Raw genomic sequence first — 21335 nt, forward strand, 5'->3', positions numbered from 1 at the left:
TTTTGCTCATGTGAATATTTCCACAGTACAGGGGCTGCAAGAACTCTGGATTTTGCATTATTTCTGGAGTGTATCAATAGGTGTGTTAATTATGTGGCTTCTCTATTCAGCCCTATTTGAAAATGAAAGTTTGCATTTCAAGAAACTATAGCTAAAAGAAAATTGTAATTGATGCTTCTGTAGAAATTAAAAGGATGAACCATTTATGACTTTGATTAACACATAGACACGAACAACCAATGAGCAGGTAATGCTGTAAACAGGATTGTGATTATTGAAAAAGCGTAATTCAGAAGGAAAAATACTTCTTAGAAATTATGTAGGCCAAAAATCATAGTTTAAGAAGATCTGCTTTGGGCATTGGTGTTCTGGTGTGAAGCTATCTTCGAAGTATAGAAATTCTTAAAAGTATAGAAATTTGTGGGACCCTGTCTTCACATAAAATGCAAGTGTTTCTAATGTGATTCTAACCTGAATCCATTGCTTGAGGCACATTGTACTTAAGGATCTGGATTACCATTCCTGTCTGTGCCACTCCCAGCCTTTTCAGCCTTTAATTGATCCCTTTTATATGTTTCTCCACCCAGTGATGTGCCCAGTGACACATGCCCGGGGCAAGTAAGCCGGTATCAACTGTAAAACAGAGTAGACAACTGCTGCTCTTTCCCAGAGAAGGTTTTAATGGAGGAGTCATGTAGACAACCGGATTCTCTGGTGAATCACAGAATTTGTTTCATTCCCTTTAGTACCCAGTAAGATATCTGGGTGGTTTAAAAGCATTGCTGCAAGTGTTACTGCGTAATGGGGCTTCTTTTTCTTGATGTGCATCAAAAGGAAAACAATGCATCTGCCTGTGAAAGAGCATCATTCTCAAAACTAAGACCCTTTCATATTCCCATCTATTTAAAGATACTTCTATGCTACCAGTGTAGAATAAGTAAAACCCAGGATCTGTACTTGGTCCTCCTAACAGTAATTGTGTAGCCATGTGGACTACCACCTGTCTAACCTGCAAAACATGATTCCACATCTGGATTCTGCAGCCAGTACAGGGCTCTGATGACCCAGTCTTCAGACATCTTCTACATATGGGTTTGAAATGCAGATGCAGGCCCATCACTGAGTCAATGCTTCAGATCAATCCCATGTTTAAGTTGGATTTCTTTATAAATTGGCACTTGTAAAACTGGAAGAATGGTATGAACGAAGGAGAAGCAGTGAAAAAGTGAACTGCTGCGGAAAAAAGCATCTGGTCCCAGCCCACTATTTTTTACTACCTGACACTCTTCTTTAATAGTGATGATGTTGCAGCTTTTTTTGCTCACGAAAATAGAAACAAGAGCAGCAGTGTCCAGCACTCAAGTGAATGAGCCAGCTACACATGAATTGGTACACATTATAAATATGCATTTAAAGTTTTTTCATGAATACCTCAGCTAAATAACAGCCATCCCTGTCTCGGTGTTCTTCCGCTACTGCATTTGTGGAGTAGCCTATAAAGAGAGCTGGAAATGGCAGTGCTAATGAGAACAGCATATGTCACTGCACTTCACTCCTTCTCTTCTGCAGCTGGTTATAAATTCAGGTGGGAGATATCAAAAAGCCAAAGACATAAAACTCTTTTTCGTTCATTATCTCACCCAGGACTCAACATGTTCATATCGTCAGGCTTTACATGATGGTAGCTTTGTCTTTTCTTGTTTCACTGAGACTTTGCTCTTTTTCAGGTGCCAGGAGACAACGAGAAGCACTGGAAGCCAGTGTTAGTGGTCTTGACAGAGAAAGACCTCTTGATTTATGAGAGCATGCCACGGATGAAGGAGGCTTGGTTCAGCCCTCTGCATACCTACCCCCTGCTAGCCACCAGGTACCTGTGTTTTTTTATTATGACTGCTTCAAGACTGGTGGGAACTGCTGAGTCAGACAGGAACAGGTATAGCTGGTACACAGCTATATATCATACTTGAAATGTTGTGGTTTGAGAAGCAGATTCTTCTTCAATGGGCTGATGTGCTTAGCTTAACTACTTTCTTCTCCATTTCGAGTTCTGGCTGAGGGTGATGGCCAGAAGGATTATGGATGTGGCCATTTGGCCCAGATCCAGAGGCAGGAGTGCTGAAAAAGCCAAGAGTTCAATCTCCTGAAATTTCTCAGTGTGCAGACCTGAGGGCTTGGCAGAAGCACTCAGATTTGCAGCTGGTCCTCCAGGCTGAAAAAAAATGAAATTGTTGCCCTGAGTTGGATGTGCTATTGTGGCAGTTCTGCACCACTAGTTTGAGGCTTTTGAAGGGTTGCACATGTGATGGAGACGCTTAATTTCAGCACAACTTCTGTTCCTGCTCTAGCGAATGAATTCCTGGCTTTTTTAGCTTAAAATTGTGAGGTTGGAAGACACATGCTTGAATCTAGGTCGGAAATAACCATCTGCATTATTTCGAGGGTATCCATCGACACTAATTCAGAGACAGCTTTCCCATGGTTGTCTTTATGCAGTGGAAACTGTCTGTGCTTCTTGATGTGAATCTTAATCACGTTTCTTTGCCAGTATGGTCAAAGGGCTTGAGAAAGAGCTGCTCTGCCATTGATTTGGCCTTGCTACAGGCCTCTATTATACCATTTTCAATGAGTTCTCAGTCAGAAGGGCTTGCTGTACATGGCCAAAGGCAGCGGGTCTCTTACTGCGCTCTCATTAGTTAATTTTTGTTCTCAGTCTCTCAGTTTAGTTCTCTCCCTAAATGAACTAAGGCTTTGCTGCTAAATCATTATAATAATAAATAAAAAAATTGAACTCTGGGAATTACACTGATGGTTGTTTTGTCCCAGTCTACCTACCCGTGATGGAGTTTCAGACTCCCTCGCACGCCAGCTTCTGACTCACGCTTTGTTACTGTAACTTAAGGCAGCAGCCCCAAGCTTCGCAGCTTGCAGCCTGCTGCGCACTATGCCGGTGAATGCTGATGATTCCTGATGAAAACTGAGCAAGGTGTTGGAGCCGGAGCCAAAGACTGTGTCCAGGTGTGTCACTAAGCCTTAGAGTTTGTAAAGCAAGAGCACCACAGCAGAGGGTGATGTTTCTCCCCCTCTTTGCTTTGGGATGTCATTTGTGCATGGACCCAACTCCTCCTCTAAGTGACTGGACATCCCGCAGCGCAGCCTGCCCCCTTCCTGCCCACACGTCATCACGTGTAAAGACAGCCCTTTGGTGGGCATCACCAGCCCCCATCGTCAGTGATCACCGATCTGCCACATCAAACAATCTGAGACCTTGTCTTGGAAGGCTTTTTACTGAATTACTTTTTCTCAGGAGTTCAGATTTGCTAGCAGACTGGCTTGCCTTGGGTGGGGATAGTCATCTCCCTGTCCAATGGGATTCCTGTGTGAATAGAGCACTGGCCTTCAGGCTGGAGGGGAATGAGAGATTGCTAAGCACAAGTGTCAGGCTGCTGAAGGGCCTTTATAGACTGGGAAAATGGTCTGTAAGAAAGATGGGATGAGGTTCAGAAGAGACAAGTGCTGGGGAATAATCAGCTGCACTGGTTTGGGGTGGAAAATGAGGAACAACATAGTTGCTTTGCTGGGAAGCGTCCTGGCAAAATTGCTTAAATCTACGGTGCTATGTTTTTGAGAGGGGAAAATAAAGACGATCATCTTGGGTTATAGCAGAAGTGTTGTGTGTTAGGCAGATGTAGTAATCATACATAACTACAGAGCATGAGTAAAGCCTCAGGTGATAAACCACCTTCACATGAGGCACTGCACTTCCAAAAAGATGCAAGTTAGCTGTGGAAGGTCTAGAAGAAAACAACGCAAATGTAAGACCTAGAAAACACTGTCAGTAGGGGAGTACTTGAGAAGCCTTAGTTGTTTAATCTGGAGAGGTCCATGGAAAACATGTCAGCAGTTTTCAAGTATGAAGATGAGACACAAGGAGGACACGGGAGCATGTTCTCCAGGTCCCTCCTGGATACAACAGGGCATAGTTGGCTGCTGTTGCAGCAGGGCAGGTTTGGGTAGGTCCTTGGAAAAACTCGGTGTGCGAATGATGGATCAGATTCTGTAGGAAAGGTGTATGATCCTCATCACTGGGGTCCTTGAAGGATGGGTGATGCTATAACCCTCAGTAGTGTGTTGGCACAGTTAGCCCTGCTCTAGGAAGGGGGATGGGCCGGGTGACCTCCTGAGAACCATTCCAGCCCCATCTCTTTGATTTCTTACTAATATTGCTGGGAATTCAACACTCAGGTAAAAAGACGACAGATACACAAAACTTGACGCTCAGAATGGAGTCACAGTCTGATAAGTACATATAAACACATGAATCCCCAAGGTGAACAGATTACAGAAATTGACAGATTCCCTAAATCATTACATCTACCATTTTGGATGATTTTGATTAAAACCCTGCAGGATCCTGCTTTTATGATATATCACACTGAGTACAGTTATACCAAAAAAATACCCAGGGTTTGCTCTTGTTATTGACTGCTGTGTTCATGCTTGCTCAGTGATTACCCTTCTTGTGACAGGTTTTTTAATCCCCTCTGTGCATTGATCAGTGCAATTTAGAACTTTTCACCTGGAAAGTTTGCAGACCACATGTTGTAATCTTGGCTGCTCCTGTCTTTCAGATTTTCATGAGTCCTTGGGAAAACATTTTTGCTTAGCTAATGCATATTTGAAAAGCTGCTGAAACTGGAAAACTTCAGTGCCAGATACTGTACAGTCATGCTTAATCTACCCAAGACATAATGAGCAGAGAAAATTGGAAAGTGGTAGAAGGATTACAATCTTCTTACAGTATTTTAACAGCAGAATTTCAACATGCCCTTTTTGTTTGTTGATATGTTTGCCTTCAACTTATAGATGCTATTTAGACCTAAAAATATTTTCCAGTCAGTCTTTCCCAGCTTTGTATGGAATATAAGTAATAGCTCAAATGAAAGTGAGATTAGATTTAAGTTGTTCCTTTAAATCACTGCACCGGGAGGCACAGCAGCTGGCTCATAGCCCTGACTCCAAGGACCTTTTTGTCGTAATCTCTGTTTCAGTGTTTTCTTATGCCTGAATACAGTGCCTCCCTCTAGCATGGGAATGGGGCTTAAGTAATTACATCTTAAATGTTTGCAATCAAATTCCGTTATCTATCATAGCCAGATATGAAAGGAAAGGGAAAAATAAAAAAAAAGGTAGCCTATGCTGGACACTGATTAAAGATTAGATAAGTAGCTTTTGTGTAAAGCTGAGGTCTGTAACTAGAAAGTATTAAAGCCACTTGATAGTTAATGCCATGGCAAGTTGGGGAAGGAGTTTGGGCACTGATTAGTCATCTGTGCAAGCGGGCTGAGAGGCAGGCGGAGAGCACTGGGATACCCGAGCACCCAGGGGAAGGTGTATGAGATGCTGTGCAAGTTCTCTGCTTGTCTTCCTGGTTGTCATGGCTCCTTCCATGCAGAACTCAGGTGAACTGAGAGCATGTGCATAGGTTTCCCCAAAGTACAGCAGTTCCAGAGCAGGTTTCAAGTGCGAACTCAGGGTAAGGAGTGGTTTCAACGTAAGAAAGGTCAGACGATAGTGGCTTTCTACTGGGCAGAGCTGCGTGACTGTTGATGCACTTGTATCACAGTCTCTTTTGAAATAAATCTCAAATGAGCAGCTGAACACTTGCTTTGAGTGTCAGTGCTGGTTTCACTGTCTTTTTGACGAGGCTATTAGATTTTGCTGTTGCAGGAAATGGTTGAAACTCTTTTCATAGCATTAGGATGAGAAGCAGGTCTTGGTGCATCTCACCCAGAACCAGCACTTCGTGTTGGACCATACCCATCTTGTGATCACACGTTTGCAAAGAATAATGCTAAAAGGGTCCCCAAAACATAGAGAGACAAGGAAAAAATTAGAGAAATTGGAAGTGTCTCCCTGGCTCCCTGAAGCATGCCAAGAGTTGTGTTTTACAGCTGCTGCCTGTTACCTACACGCTGTGCAAACAGACTTGATCGTGACCAACCTTCTCCTGCCCTCTTGTGGCTCTGGCTGCGCTGGGGAGGAGTGCTGGGGCTCCTGCCTCTCCTCACAAACCTCCGTGGGGCCGAGTAACCTTCAGGGACTGAAAGTGAATATTACCAGAGCTGGTCCTGGGGTATCTTTCTGGCTTTGGGGTGCAGCGTGCACCATGCCCACAACCCCCACCGTGGTCAGAGCAACAGGAGGTGGGGGTGAGGGGAAGCCCTCTGCGAAGTTTCTAAGACTATTTTTTGCCCGTTGGGGTATTTTTGTGGTCTTTAGGTTCAAATATCTTTTATGTAAATGAACAGTTCACGAGAATGCAACTTCATTAAAGCTTGGGAATCCCTTGACCTGTACCCAAATACATCAGAAGCGACAGCTGGTTCATAAACACTATCAAATGTTCCCATGCATATTTGTCTAGTTCATGTTTAACTGCATGATTTTCCAAAGCAGGGTCTGGAGCTGTATGACAGAAAAACATTTTAAAAAGGGAGACTGCATTTTTAATGCTGAGGGGGTAATGCAAATGAGAAGGCAGGCAAGGAAGTGTTCATGTTGGATGTGTCCACGTACTTTGATTTGTAAAGTACATCTTCATTCTATCCACGTGCTGAAAAACCTACAATGCCAGTGCCATGGATACAGCATGAAGATGTAGGGGAGCTGGGTGGGGTGGGTGGGGTAGATTTGAAAGGAAATTAAACATTGGGACCATCTGTCTGTCACACATTCAGTATCACAAGTATTTGAAAACAATCTTTAGCACAGCTGGTAAGTACTGCATAAAGGAGAAGGGATGGCCCAGGAAGAAGCTGGAATAGTCTTATTTTTAATTACAAACTTGATGTGATTTTCCAGGCTGCTTTCCCGCAGTTGCTCCCGGTAGCAGAAGGCACCATGAGAGCAGTGGCCATGCCTGCACCTGGGTGACTGGCCGGGCACAGGCAATGGCAGAAGTCACTAGAGATTTCAGTTCCCAGTCTCCTGCCTTGATTATCAAGATGCAGCATCCCCTCAGAGTTTGCACCTCTGACCGGGATACTCTGCATCTTGCTTCCTCCTGGGAACGTGAAATCAAGGCAGATGCTCAAAATCCAAAGGAAGTTACCATGAACCTGAACGTGAACAGATCTTGCAAACCTTCTAGCAGAATACAAAAGAAGGACACATCTGTTCAGCACAATGGGCATCCCAAATGTCAGCACGGACTGCCAGGGAATTGGGGAAAATTTCAGATGCTGTGTGGTTAGTGTTTCAATAACTGAAAAGCTAAAGTTGTGCTTTTTCTTTCCTTTCTGCTTTTTTTTTTCTTTTCCTATTAAAACATCTCTGTCTGATGGCATACTTCTACAGTGTCAGCTAACAGGCAACTATTCTTTCAGATGGAAAACAATAATTTGAGGGTGAGCAGATGATTAGTATAATCTAATGTTTTATCCTTCAGCACAAGTATTCTACTACAGTGCTACATACATACTTTATAGTCTCATATGAAGTATATTGTTTACCTATAGAAAGGGAAACAGGAGACACAAGACAGAAAGAAGCTTCACAGAAGAATTTAATTTTGTGACCCCTTCCTCTGAGGGTTAGTCTCTGGATCTCAGTGACGAGCTCCTCTGGATTGTTCTTTTCAGCTGAATCAGTGTCATGTCCTTGAGTGAATTCTGTATTTTCTGTCCACACTTCTGCAGGGGGAAAAAAACCCCCAAACCCAAAAGGGTAGTCTTAAAGAAGAATTAAATATGCGATGTTGATTTTCTCATTCAGAAAATATTCCCTGTGATTAGTGTTTGCCCAGATGAACAAACTTTCCTGGTCACAGATTATCTGTTGGTGCCAGGCAAAAAAATGTTAATTGCAGAAAAATGTGAGAGAATTTCAGATTACAAGTAGCTGCAACATTTTGCATTTTACAGGCTCCTTATGGGAAAAGTATGCTCAAGACAGTAGTTTTGTATCTGCTTATTAACTTATTTATCCAACAGCATTTATCATTGAGTTTGTCTGCAGACATTTAAGCTTTATGGCAAATGCCACTTGACAGTGAAAGCTGGATTCAGCTGCCTCATATGAGTGAGCACTGGTATCTGTGTATCAAACCCCATCACCACAGACCAATTGGTGATTTCTCTCAGTTCCTCACCCACTGTTTTGTAGAATTCATCAGATTTTGGGGTGTGCCTATCAAAACCTGCATATCTGGCTGCTTCCGTACTGGCTGCCTTGGACCTCGCTTTTCTGAGTGTCACTAGGAGCCACTTCAGGCTCAAATGCAGAGAAGATGCGAGTTCTGCTCCCAGCCACGAGCACTTACGAACATACAGAGCAGAGCCGTGCTCGGTTGGGGATTTTTGTGCAGTGCACTGTGTCAGCGTTATAATTCCCTGATGTGTTTTCAAATCCAATTGCAGGTTGGTCCATTCTGGCCCAGGAAAAGGCTCGCCGCAGTCGGGAGTGGATCTGTCTTTCGCAACCCGTACTGGTACAAGGCAAGGGATTGAAACGCATCTGTTCAGGACAGAGACTAGCCGAGACCTCTCACTGTGGACACGAAGTGTAGTGCAGGGCTGCCACAATTCTGCAGAGCTCATCACGGAAATCACCACATGTGAGTAACACCTGCGGTGCTGCGTCTCCACCCCTCCTCACGACGCTCACAGGTAGCACAGGCGTCTTCTGCTAGAAAAACCTGCATATTTAGGGTTCTGTGAGCCAGTCCCAGCTGGTGTGGTACCTCTGGCCCAGTGACACAGTCACTGTCATTCTGATTTTTGGTCTTGTTTTGGGCATGTCGTTTCAGACACAAGTCTGAAGGCTGCCATATAGGGCTGTGTGTCACAGAGGAGTGATCGTCAGAGGTTTGTCCAGAAACACACAGAAAAGAGCATTTTTCTGAATTCAGGAGACTCCTGAGCCTGGCACGAGTTTCTCCTGCAGAGGGAGGAGGCAGAGGAGAACTGGCACGTTCGTAAGGGTTAACTGGTCGTTTATTCACCTAGTTCTGCTCATTTCAGAAGTGTAAAAAAAGACAAACCAGTCCAATAGTCACATTTTGACGGCTAGTCATTTTTCTCCCTGAACATGGGGATGTCACTTCTCAGCACTTCTGCACATGGAAAATTGACTGGAATAAAAGTAATCAGCTGCAGGTGTTCTGGGGCGATGCCCCATTCGGCCAGGTAGCTGCCAGCCTGGGGTGGCTCTGGGGCTTTGAGGCTGTGCCTTTCTCTTCAGTACCCTTAGGATTTAGGAGCCCTTCCCCCGCCAGCCCTACAGTTGGCAGGGCTGTTGAACATTATCTCCATGCATTGCCGAAAAATATGAGAGCAAGAGCCGAAGCATAAATCCGCTCTGCGACGAAGGGCAGCTCCAATTTCATGAAGACATTAGGTACAGCCACATGCTGCTGAGCGTGGGGACACCTGCCCGTCGGCTGCCAGGCCGTGTGCTGCGCCGGGAGCTCAGGCTGCTTTGTGAGGGCCTCTGACATGGAAACCAGCCAGAGTGTTCAGTGGGAGCCACCCTGAGGATGTGTCCATCTCCTCAGCACAGGGACATGGATGCCCTTCTTTCCAAAAGCAGGAGGAGAGCATCAGCCCGTTCTTTCATCATGGTGCTCTTATCCCAGTGCCAAGGACCCTTCTTAGCAGAATTGTTCACCGGAAAGTGGTGGAAAAGAGAATTTGGGATGTGAACACCTAAACTTCATTTTTAATTTGGATCATGGCCTATGTTTCTGAGCTGAGGGGAAGATGCAGACTTTCTGCTGCAGTAGCTATTATATACAATTATCTGGGCTCTTTTTCAATTACCACGACACTAATGAAGACCCAGGAGTGTCTTCATCTTTGTCAAAACACTTTAGGGAAACCCTTTACAGCTTCTAATTTTCTCAGGCATTTTGCGCCACATTTATTGATTTTGGCTATGTCTGTCAGACGTAAGAAGAAGAGTAGCTATGACTTTGTCAAGGTTTGAAGGAAGGAAATGCCAACCTGAGCCTTATTAAACTTCAGTAGTTTTTTGGGGTTTTTTTTTGGTGTTAGCATGTAGATTTACACTGCAACATAAAGAATGGAGTGAGTAAGTGAAAGGACTGACATCAGCACTGCTACTGCCAAGCACAATTTTAGTCTGTGTCTTTACACCATAACTAACAACCTTGCTTGGCCCTCGCACAACAGAAAGATTTGCAGGTTTACAGTTAGAGCATGATTAGCCCGGGTTTAGGGAAGATTACTTTCCACAAGGTAGTGTTGAGATCAAATGTAAACTGCAGATATCTGCAGCCAAATGGAATTTGTTGCTTTTAAGAATGTTACAGACTAGATTTTGTTTCCTTCTCCAGCTTGCACATACAAAAGCCAGGAGTGCCGTTTGACCATCCATTACGAACATGGATTCTCTCTTACAACTGAACCGCAAGATGGTGCCTTCTCTAAGACAATTGCACAATATCCCTACGAAAAACTGAAAATGTCCTCAGATGATGGGATAAGGATGCTTTATTTGGACTTTGGAGGAAAGGATGGAGAAATTGTAAGTACTGTGTTTAGTAAAGGGGTGCATGTTACCATCTCCTTGGTGGTTCTTCAGGCTGTGGGGGTGGAGAAGCACTAAAGGAAGTTGGACTAGATGATTATTGTGGGTCCCTTCCAACTGAAATATTCTATTCTGTTCTACTCCAATAACAATTGGCCAGTACCAGGTTCCAGTACCAGTATTTAGATGCCACACTTTGTAGTACAGCTCGACAATCTGGCTTTAGAAGGAGATAAACTAAAAAGAGAGATAAAATGGTAAAACCATGCAAAGAGGGATGAAAGATTTCTTACATTTAACAAACTTCATCTCTAAGTAGTCAGATGTTAGAATATTTGTATGTATCCATTTCCTTTTTTAAATGATTGCAAGTGGAAGATCTTTGGAATGAGATATTATTAATTCCAAAATACACAAAGGGACTCTATGACAACAAGCTATGTTTTAGACATTTTTGAACATCTAGTTGCTGCAAAAAATTGAAGACAACAGATGTACTGTCTGCTTAGGCCTCTAAGTTAGCTGTCACAATGCCTAAAAATAAGGTGCTTATTCCTACGAGCACTTTAAATACCATAAATTATGCATGTAAACATGGTCTTTCCTGCCAATTTTTTTTCAGCAGTCCCTGAGCATGCTGGGTGCTTAATTCCTCATGTCATCTTTGATAATATAGTCTGCAGACTGCTTATTGTCAGGTTTTCAGAAGGGAATTTGGTACTAGCTCTCAATAAATTTGATACATGACTAGGCGAATGGCAAACCTGGTTTGTTTTGATGCAAACCTACTGTTGAAGCTGCTGTCCACGCTGACAAGGCTGTCATGCTTAGCAAGCATGTGGTGAGATCATCTGAACCGTGACTGTGGAAAAAAAAAGTCTCACTGCTGTTTGTGTGAACAGAGGAGCAACCACGGTTGCTGAAGGTGCAGTATCCTGGCTGCAGCTGTGACCACCAGCAGATACACCAGGCATTGGATGCGGCAGGCCCACAACCATCCCTGGTCAGAAGCAGAGCCTGAAGAGGCATTTGCAGCACCTGATTTAGTTTTCTGCTGCTTACCCAGGTGGATGCAAGCCCAGAGGCACCAGGATCTCATCTGCTGTCAAGATGGTTATTACTTACTTCTGGTAGCCTAAATATTTGCAGCTATATGCAAAGGAAAGACAATATGTTGTAATAAAGGGTTTTTATTAATAGAAGCCTGTTCAAAACACCAGGCAGCAGTTGATCAAATACTCTGTAAATAACTGCTTATTTGAGCTGTAATCTAATCTAATCATTCTCAACTTGCTTTCTATGCTTTCAGCAACTGGACCTTCATTCCTGTCCAAAACCAATTGTGTTCATCATTCATTCGTTCCTGTCAGCAAAGATTACAAGACTTGGCTTGGTGGCATAATGGGGTACATCTGTTTCTTCAGAGAAAGATGGAGTGACCATGCTAATCTGAAGCACAGTCAACAGCAGCAACCTGTACCAGCTAGCAACATTCACCAGCTTTGGGTTCAGTACTACGCCTTGGCCATTTCTGCAGTCTTCCGAGGCCCAGGTTTCATTTTGATCAGCTAAAGAGGTGACATGACAAGGAAAACAATGGATTTCATTGTAAATAATGGGATTTTTAAATCCCATATGAGACAGTAAAAGTGAGTAGTACCATATGTGTAAATGTTTCAGAATCATTAAATTGTGCCTATTTCAATGCACTTGTTTATACAGAATAAGTCAAGGGCTAAGCAGACAAGAGTGGGCGTTGGTTGTGGTGCAGGCTCAAGGTTGTTTGAGTAGAAGTTCTCCCAACAAGGTTGTCCCACCACCCAAAAGGAAAACATTTCTTCTAACCTGTGCACCGCTTACAGAAGATTTTCCTTCCGGAGCGCTGTCAGAACCTGTTTGAATACCCAGCAGAGCATGCAAACGTGCACCTTTCAGTCAGGTGCTCTAAAGCAATACAGCTGTGGTCAGTGAACAGCTGGAGGATGCCTGCCAAGGGGCACTTTCAAATTAAATTACAAAGATATCTTGCGTACATTCCTAGCAATGGAGCCAGAGCAAGCCAGGCTATAGCAGTGTAGTCAGTGGGGCGTAGGTAGGAGCATCCTTCGGTAATGCACACACAGGAGGTATTTTTATAGTGACTTCCCAGAATGGCTTAATGTGTTTCAGCTACCTGAGGTCTCTGGCTCAGGTAAAAGCTCCCTGAATCCGCGCTGAAGCGTGACCTAAGCTTCTGCCAGTACATTCCCATGGCAGTTTTCCAACAGAAAACTGTGGTGAGCTTCCTGTCCTGCTGCCCTTACTGAGTCACCGGCTCAGCTCTGATGAGGCTGGTTGTGTGGTCTCCATAGCAGAACAAATGTGGGGAGGGAGGAAGCCTTGATTTTTTGAGGGTTTTCTAGATCAGATTAGAGAAGTTGTTAAAGCAGCTCCAGAACAGTGAGGAAATGCACTGGGGCAGGAGCACGAGCTGTGCTGCCAGAAAAGCCTTAACATGGAACTGCTCCTGTAGCATGACTTGGCAAGTCTGGATTTATTCCTTGCTGGTGAAACTTTAGGAGGTTCACCTCCGTCCCCGTAACTTACTAGTTCCTGTTTAGCACCACAACGTACTGTTTTAAATCAAAACATGCAAATCACAGAGTTTCAGCCTTGTTCACAGCTACACTGGGCTCGCAGCAGGCAGCAATGCTGACCTTTATAATCAGAGATGATACACACAGCTTGCACCTGGAACTACTAAATTGGCTTCATGTGGTCAGGTGGGAACAGAAAGAAACAGAACAGGCATGGCATTTATGGTGTTCTTACTTGTTAAACAGAACTGCTTTACAGAGGGGTGGTTTTTTGTTTGCTTTTAGAGTTTTGCCCAAAATTCACGCTTTGAAGGACAGAAACTGTACAGAAAGTAATAAATCCAAAGTTTGTGGAAGTTCACTTGTCATTATTACAACACTTTTTATTCCTGAGAAAGCTTCAACTTCGCATCACTTGGCTAGCAAAGAGGAAAATTAAAACCAGAGTTTGTTTCCATGTTGCTTTTAAGCTAAGTCTTGAGAATTAAGTGTAAATCATGCTGTTTATTCACAGCATAGGAATTAGTTCTTGGTGGTTTCCATAGGTATCTTAATCACTGAAACTAATTACAAATTTACAATGATAGGCTGACTTCCCAAATACAGAACATAGTCATCGAAGAACAACAGCTAAACCGCCATGTGGAAGAGCAGCCCTACTCCCAGCACCTCTCACCTGTCAAAAGCAAGCCGGGGAGGGGATTCATCTAGCTGTGAACTTTGGTTTTACTGTCACGGTACTCACACTTCAATATTAATTCCTCGTGTAAATTCACAAGGTAGAAGATAACACGTTCCATAACTTACCAATTAATTTCCAAATGGATATTTCTCATTTAGCAACCACTGCTGTTCACGTGGCTTTCTGTGGCAGTTACTTGGGTCTCCTTTGGCTTGGGAGCTTCTAGGAGAGCAATTTCTGAGAAGCTGAGAGCAGTCGGTACGCTGGGGGACTGGTCTTCGAGTACGAACTCACATCACATCACATCACCAAGTAAACTGTTGTGTGAAGTTTTTAAAAAGCAAATCAGGACATTTTTATTGCTATTCCAAAGTATAACTTAAAAATTTGGACACAGGCTCCTATGAAAGTTCCAGAGGTTAAAGTGAAAACTTGCATACTGTGGGGTAGGTTAAATACATATATAAACTATACTGCACTATTTCCTTTTTCCTTTAACACTTACAAATCACTGGAATGTTATACTTAACATGTATGTGCATTGTAAATATTACAAATCCCTGTATTAGTACCAACAATTAAATGATACAATATGTAATCTAAGGTGCTCAGTACTATATGAAGTATAAGTGAATAACTAAACAGTTTGCAAAGAAAATTCATATTATATATATTTATAGAAAAAATAATGATAATTACAGATGCTATTTCTTCATTTTCAGATTTTGGACTGATTCATATTTGGATGGGATAGACAAATGAAATATGAGCCTACTCCACATTTATAAGAGTATAGTGAATATTTATATTTTAGAGGAAAAGAATATATTTAATAAAGTCATTTATTGGATTTTTGTGAGGTGAGCTTACTTTGTACCCAAACAAGCTGTTTGGAGGCTGTCCTTTGGTTTGGGGCCGGGGAAAAATACATTTAAACTTCAGTCATTCTGTTAAGAATTCAGTTACTTGAGAGAACTATTCATCCTATTGATGGAATGACTTTTAAAAATTCAAAATAAAAAAAACGTATTAATGTACTGTCAATGGTGCATTGGTGCTTTCTATTAAGTAAGCTCGGTGTTCGTGCCATAGCAGCGCTGTTGCTGATGGGCTGGAAGAGTAAGTACACAGCATTTCTTTTGGCTGCTGGCATTTATTGCAAGGCCACAGGGATGTTCTAGGACAGGCTGCTGAGGCTCACCGGCTGAAGTTACAGTGCTGTCTCTGTTGCTTGTACTTCACTGGGTGGTAAGCGGGAGGGAAAAAAGCGAAAACGGAAAAAGGAAAAAAAGTGTAGAAACTTCTGCCGAAGCTTCTGCATTCAAGGAGAGAGGCCAACACGTGCCTTGCTTAGATATCTTATGGAGGGTTACGGAAAAAAAAATGGTTTTCTTCCCGTCCACTTCAATTCTTAACTTGGTGGCCCAAACAGAAAATTTGACTGTGGGAATTTAAGCATGTTCTTTCAGCGTGACCTGAGATATGGCACACCAGCCCCGTGGGAATCCTAAAAAGGGGTGTGCCAGGGCTTCCCTCTTCTCACAAAACACTGATTGTAAATGGAACGATCTGATCAGAAAGTCTGTATAGCTGCTTCACCATTAGAAAGACTTGGATACACATTGGAACATCTGTTACTGGAAAGATGTGATATAACATGTTTGTTAAAAAAATAAACAAAACAAAGCTGATCTGATCGTGTTCAGGGAAGCATACTGGTGTTTCCTAACAGTCTTGCTCTTTAAGTGGAACTAGGATCCCTCTTAAGATACTTCATAAATCGGGACACAACTTTTTACGCCCACAAGTAAATCGCTGCCATGAACGTCATTAGACCTGGTCTAGCTAAATAATGGAGCAAGCGTCCTCTCTTTCCATGCAAGGTCAGTATTCCTTCTTCCCACACAATATCTGGCACGCTCCATCCAGCTCCTCACCTTTGGAAGCACAGCTGATCTGAAGTAGAGGCTGTCTGATTTCCACCTGAGAGACTTCTCAATGTCCTCTTAACCCGTGTTTAAAAGTCAATTGGAGTTTCTGTGGTTTCAGTGGAATCAGAATCTGAGCCTAAACAAATTATGTGCTCCAGACTGCTACACTGTCACTGATCTGTAAATTTATCTAATTTTTCATCAAACTGGCAGGTTTACAACTAGCTGTTTACAGGGGCTATTTACTATATATACACAGGCTATTACTGCAGTATGTATTATGTATCACTATACACACACACACAATTCCTGTATATACTATTACTATAAAGTAATTGGAATTGTATCTAGAATGGACATTTATGAATTTGATGGTGACTTTGATTTTAAAGAACAGGTATTAATTAAATACTAGCAAAATTCTGAGGAACTCAGCGTGCCTGATATAAGTGAACCCTAGATTAACCAGGGCAAAAGTTTAGTTTAAAAGCAGGAGGGGAAAAACATTACATATTTAAAGTAACAAAGACAACAACCTCTCATGAATACATCAGCTACTTTTTCCACATAGGATTAGCTTTTCAGTTTGTTTCCTTTGTCAGGGTTTCTGTGCTTGTGTAAATAATTAGAGGCATTAGAAAACAAATCCCAGGAGAGAACCATGAATTTGGAAAAGGGAATTTGTGAATTTGGAAAAGCGTTTATACCCCAATTATTTTCTGTGGTAGCCCAGCAATACTCATCACGCAATTGCTGCAATATTGAGAAGAAATCATATCGCCAAGTAATCGCAACCACATCTGCTGTCTTACCCCAATCTTGTATAACCACATAACATGGATTATGGGTAAACCAGAAATGTATATTGGTGATTATAACTCATATCCTGACTTGCAAAACCATGAAAGCCAGCACCCGAAGCATGCATAGGGCAGACTGGATTTTGGGTTCAGCAGCCACAAACAAGAAAGTAACTTACAGTTCAGAGGCAAAGGGTGATGTTACGTGCTGTATCACCCAAGGCACAACGTGCTAGCTGAGCTGCAGGAGCTCTTAAGTGTGGGGTTTTTGAACTACGGCAGATGTAAGATCATTTGATTGAGCACTTCATGGCAGACCAGGTCAAATTATTTGGCGTGCTTTTTTCCAGGTTAAGAGTATGGACAAGGACAGTTATAGCACAGATGTGGCACAGCGTTACTAAGCCATGATAATAAACTAGCTATCACTTACCCCCAAAAAAACCCAACATAACAACAAGGAGCAAATGAGACACGGGCAGCATTCTATTAGTCCAGCTCACAAACAAACAACACATCAAAATGCTCATGCTTCCCTAACTGCTTTCCTGCTGATTATTTCAGGCCAGCCTTTGAGCCCGCAAAATTAATTAAAACAATAACTGTTGGGTTCTACTTGAAGTAAGATAGTATGTAAATCCAGGGCTCACTACGGACCCCACAGAGAGGGTAAGGGAGAATGAGAAAATGGTAAAAATTAATTTTAAAAAGCACCTTTTTATAGAAGTCCTTCTACAAATACATACAGATAGTTTTTCATCAAGAAAACCAGTTAAAGAATATTAATTACGTTCCTGAAAGGGATTTACTTTGCTTATGGCAGCTAGCCTCAAGTATTTTATGAAATGTTTCTGTACTTTTGCTTATCAACTTAGCATAATATATTAGCTAGAAAGTTTTTGTAATTACAAGTCCATAACCCCCTCCCCCCAACCCCAAAATTAAGTAGGAAATACAACTTTTAGTGGCTTGCTTTAATATTTGGACAAAAGTATCAGCATTCAGGCTGAAGAGATGAGATTATAACTTAAAGCTTTTCTCTCTCTACTTAGAAGTAGAGACATTATTTGATATTAGATATTACAGAAGATTAATGTCTTGATTATTTTTTTGTTTTCTTGAATGCAAAGAAGTGCGAGTCATACACAGTAATTAATATACTGCGGCAATTTTGTGCATGCACTTACTAAATAATTATTTAAATATCTGCCTTCGTTGCATTTCTGTTTCATCAAATCAGTAAAACCTGGGTGCTACGGATGCGTGGCATTTTGCAGACAAATGTAAACCTGCTCCTAAAGCAGTTGCGTTTGGCCTGGGCAAGTACACACCCACATATAAAAGGTCTTGTAGACTTCAGAGAACTATACACATTGGAGCAAAGGAACGGAAGAGTTAAATGCAAGATCCTGTTAGACACAAAAAAACCTCCTTAGGGCTTGGCTTTAAGCTGAATTAAGCAAAAAATGTCACAAAATCAGGAAGGCCCTTTAGAAAATTAGGAGATTTTATAGGATCACGTCTAACCTACGCATGTGTTTAGTTCAATTACTTTTTCATAATACTACATATCGTTTATATTTGTATTGCTTAATCCATTTTCCTTCCAGGAGAACATAGCGAACAATAACACTGCATCTCTATCAATTTTAATTATGTTAGTTCATATAACAAATAGGAAATCCTTACACTAATAGCTGTAAAATGTATTTGTTTTGGTAGGAACTCCTCATCTCAACATAATACTAACTTGAATAATCACACTCCTACAAGCCAGATACATACCTAAGGCTTAAGCGAACTGAGGCCAAATTTAGTATTTTATAGTTCATGATAGCATGCCAGCTCTGCCACAGCTCTCACAATTATCATTACTGCTGTCATTTTGATTTCCTCCTCCTCCTCCATGAAAAGAAATTTGTTATAAATTGTTTTTTAAGAAGTGTTACAAAGAGTACGTGTGAAATTATACCAGAAATTCAGCTTGTAAAACAACGATCCTTTCTTTTATGGGAGCTTGCTTCAAGTTTCAAAAGACATGCTTTTTTTTCCCCCTTATACCACAACACAGAGATAACTGTGACTTCAAATTTAATTGTTTGCTTTCACCTGCAGAATAGGCATAGGAATTGTTCTTAAACATCCTTTAAAATGTCAACAGTTGGCGCTGTAAAGAGCTGTTTTTACAACAGCAAGTAGTAATAAATAGACTAGAGATCTTCACCCAAAAAGGTAAACCAAAATAATTTTGTTATTAAAAATATAACAAATATATGTAATATGGTGGGGGTTTTATTCACGTAAAAACCAAATATACCAGTTGAAAAACATACAAAGCTTTATCAAACAGAGTCAAGCTATACTCCTTTTAACAATTAAATGTAATAAATATGCATATAAAACCTTTTTCATTTGATTTTTTAAAAATCTTCAGTATAAAAAGTCTTACAACTTGCCACTGTGCTTGAGAATTGAGTCTCTATATAATGGAGTCACTGACCAAAGTCCTTCCAGTGTGTAGATACACGCGTGTGTGTTGGGCAGTATAACGTGCTTACAATCAGAAGTGCTCTGCCTCCACGCTTCCTAGGAAGGTATCAATAGCAACCATGCAGTACCTCTACTTGCCAGTCTTCTCCAAAACCCATTCAATCACCTGGGGAAATAAGTGAGAAAATACACAATTTACGTAACTCCAGGTCTTGAAAGCAACCGAAGAATCTCTCTTCCACTTTATCAATTCTTTATCACCATCTGCGTGGTATTTACTAAACAGGATCTAAAAGTTAATCCATTCCAAAGGAGAAGCACTGTTCATAAACTGAGAGGACACAGCGTTACCCAAGAATTGTATTTAATTTTACAGAATGCTCTGTATTCATAAGAAGGCATTTTTACATTCCCTGAATTGAGCTACTTCACCCCACTCTCTCCATATACTAGCGACAAGGTGCACGCACAATGCCAAACAGCTGGTGCTTCCCGCCTAAAACATTCCTAACACCACAGAAAAAAGGAAAAAGGATAATTTGTGCACTGCTGTATCTACCGCCGTCATTACAGCTGTTTCCCAAACAGGGTAGGTGCTCACAGCACTGACTAGTCCTGGCCAATCATAATTTTTTGTGAGGTAGTTTCAAAGTACTCTCTAACGCAGGGAGAGGTGGCCACTTTCAGACATCCCCAATTTCACAACCCATGTAGTTTCTGAAACCTTACGATCCATAGGAAGCAATTCACAAGGGGACACAGTACAGAACACAATAAATACTGCTCTCAAAAGAAATTCTGTGAGGATCTAGCATTCCTCGAGAGTCTGAGTTTTATTGTTTAACCACCCCAGTCCAAATCCTTCCATTTAATCTATGATTTTGAAAACTGGAAATATGCATGACGCTTCTTTTTTTAAAATCATAGAGTCACTTCAGCATGTTTTTCAGAATTTAAACCCAAGAGTTACTAAATTTCTGGAGGACAGAAGTATTTACTCCTGTCATTTACTCTGTGTTACTGTTCACACACGTCCCACCTTACACACAAATAAGCTCATCTGATATCCCTTGTGCTTAGTTCTTTCCAAGCTTAAAATTATGCATTTTCATTGATTCTTTTAGAAATCTATTTCCTTTATTGCTTCCTAACCTTTGAAAAGAAATGTTATTTCCTTCAACACAAGGAAAGAAGAAATCCCTAATGATTCAGGCTTCTCTCAAATGAAGAAAAACCTCATCTCTCCTTTCCCCCCTCCCCTCCGTGATAAAGAAACATTCATTGCCTTCATTTCCCCTTCTCACTGTGGCACATCATGTTGACAGCTGTAACTAGATCACCATCTAAAACCTGAATATACACAACTGGAAATTTTGCCATGGGACTACTGACTGACAGAAGTTTTTATGAGATCAGTGAGTGAAACCAGACCCACAGCGAAAGAAATGCATCTCTTATTCTCTAAAGCTGTGGGCTAAACCACCCTACAGCCAAGTTGCCACAGCTACACTTAGCCTTGGCTAGTTATAGGAACCAATAAACAAATGGTCTTACCTGTTTAGCATTGTTATTTGCCGTTTTCTTCATTTCATCAAGAAGTCCTCTAGAAGTTTTAAGATCCTATATATGAAACACAATGCCACAGAAATTAGCAAACTCATATGCTAATTATGAGATTATAAGAGCCCTAATAAGCAGGGGAGTGTTACCCTTTTATCACCTTGTTCAGTACCACAGAATTATTTGACTTTGCTTTTTTATTTAAAAAAAAATAAATAATCTAAATCTATTCCAATGGGTTGCAGCTTTCCCTACAGCAGTACAAACCTAGTACTCAAGTGTCTGACTGAGCCTTCCTAACCTTCTGCACACTTTCAGACTTTTTTTTCTAAATAATATTTAAAGTTCTTACAGTGTTGATTGAAATTCTATTTCTACATAGACACAGAAATCAACTGTCTAGCTCAGATGGCAATACAGAGTTCTGGCAAAGAACAGAGAAGAGGACGTCAGGACAGCTAAATCAATGCAAGAAAGGAAAAAAACCTAGAACGGCTTGTCTGTTTTGCAGTCCCATTAGCCCAACCTAATCCACTCTCTTAAACAAAGCAAGCACATAACTTTGACTAAAGAGGAAAGAAAACTGAAAATTCATGTACTGTTTGTCTCCAAAGGAAAATTATAAATGTGTTGTCATGCTTCTGAAGCATGCAGCACAAACAAGGACCGGAAGGACTCCTACAGACCTGGGACTGCAAGACAGTTCAGAACAAAATCCTGGTACGCCTCTCTAGGTCAGCTTTCCGAA

General features: G+C 41.6%; 2 protein-coding genes across 4 annotated transcripts in view; one reads left to right on the forward strand and one right to left on the reverse strand.

The window, feature by feature from the left end:
• The window catches only part of SNTB1 (syntrophin beta 1), a 116277-nt gene extending 101621 nt beyond the window's left edge, over nt 1-14656 (forward strand). Inside the window, exons 4-7 of the mRNA XM_080378348.1 lie at nt 1728-1867; nt 8418-8614; nt 10355-10545; nt 11858-14656. Of these exons, the coding sequence (XP_080234474.1) occupies nt 1728-1867; nt 8418-8614; nt 10355-10545; nt 11858-11950 (621 nt within the window). The 3' untranslated portion in view covers nt 11951-14656. The remainder of the gene's footprint in view (nt 1-1727; nt 1868-8417; nt 8615-10354; nt 10546-11857) is intronic.
• The window catches only part of MTBP (MDM2 binding protein), a gene marked incomplete at its 5' end in the record, with an annotated part of 34745 nt that continues 27054 nt past the window's right edge, over nt 13645-21335 (reverse strand). For 2 of the 3 annotated variants that reach the window (XM_080378347.1, XM_080378346.1), the window contains 2 exons: nt 18812-19193; nt 20582-20647. In XM_080378347.1, coding sequence (XP_080234473.1) covers nt 19158-19193; nt 20582-20647 — 102 coding nt within the window. In that variant the 3' untranslated portion in view covers nt 18812-19157. Of the gene's footprint in view, nt 14124-18811; nt 19194-20581; nt 20648-21335 lie in introns of those variants that run through there. The other variant, XR_013926596.1, reaches the window with a different exon arrangement.

The sequence above is a fragment of the Falco punctatus genome (assembly GCF_963210335.1).
Source record: "Falco punctatus genome assembly, chromosome: 3".
In the NCBI taxonomy this organism is placed as follows: Eukaryota; Metazoa; Chordata; class Aves; order Falconiformes; family Falconidae; genus Falco; species Falco punctatus.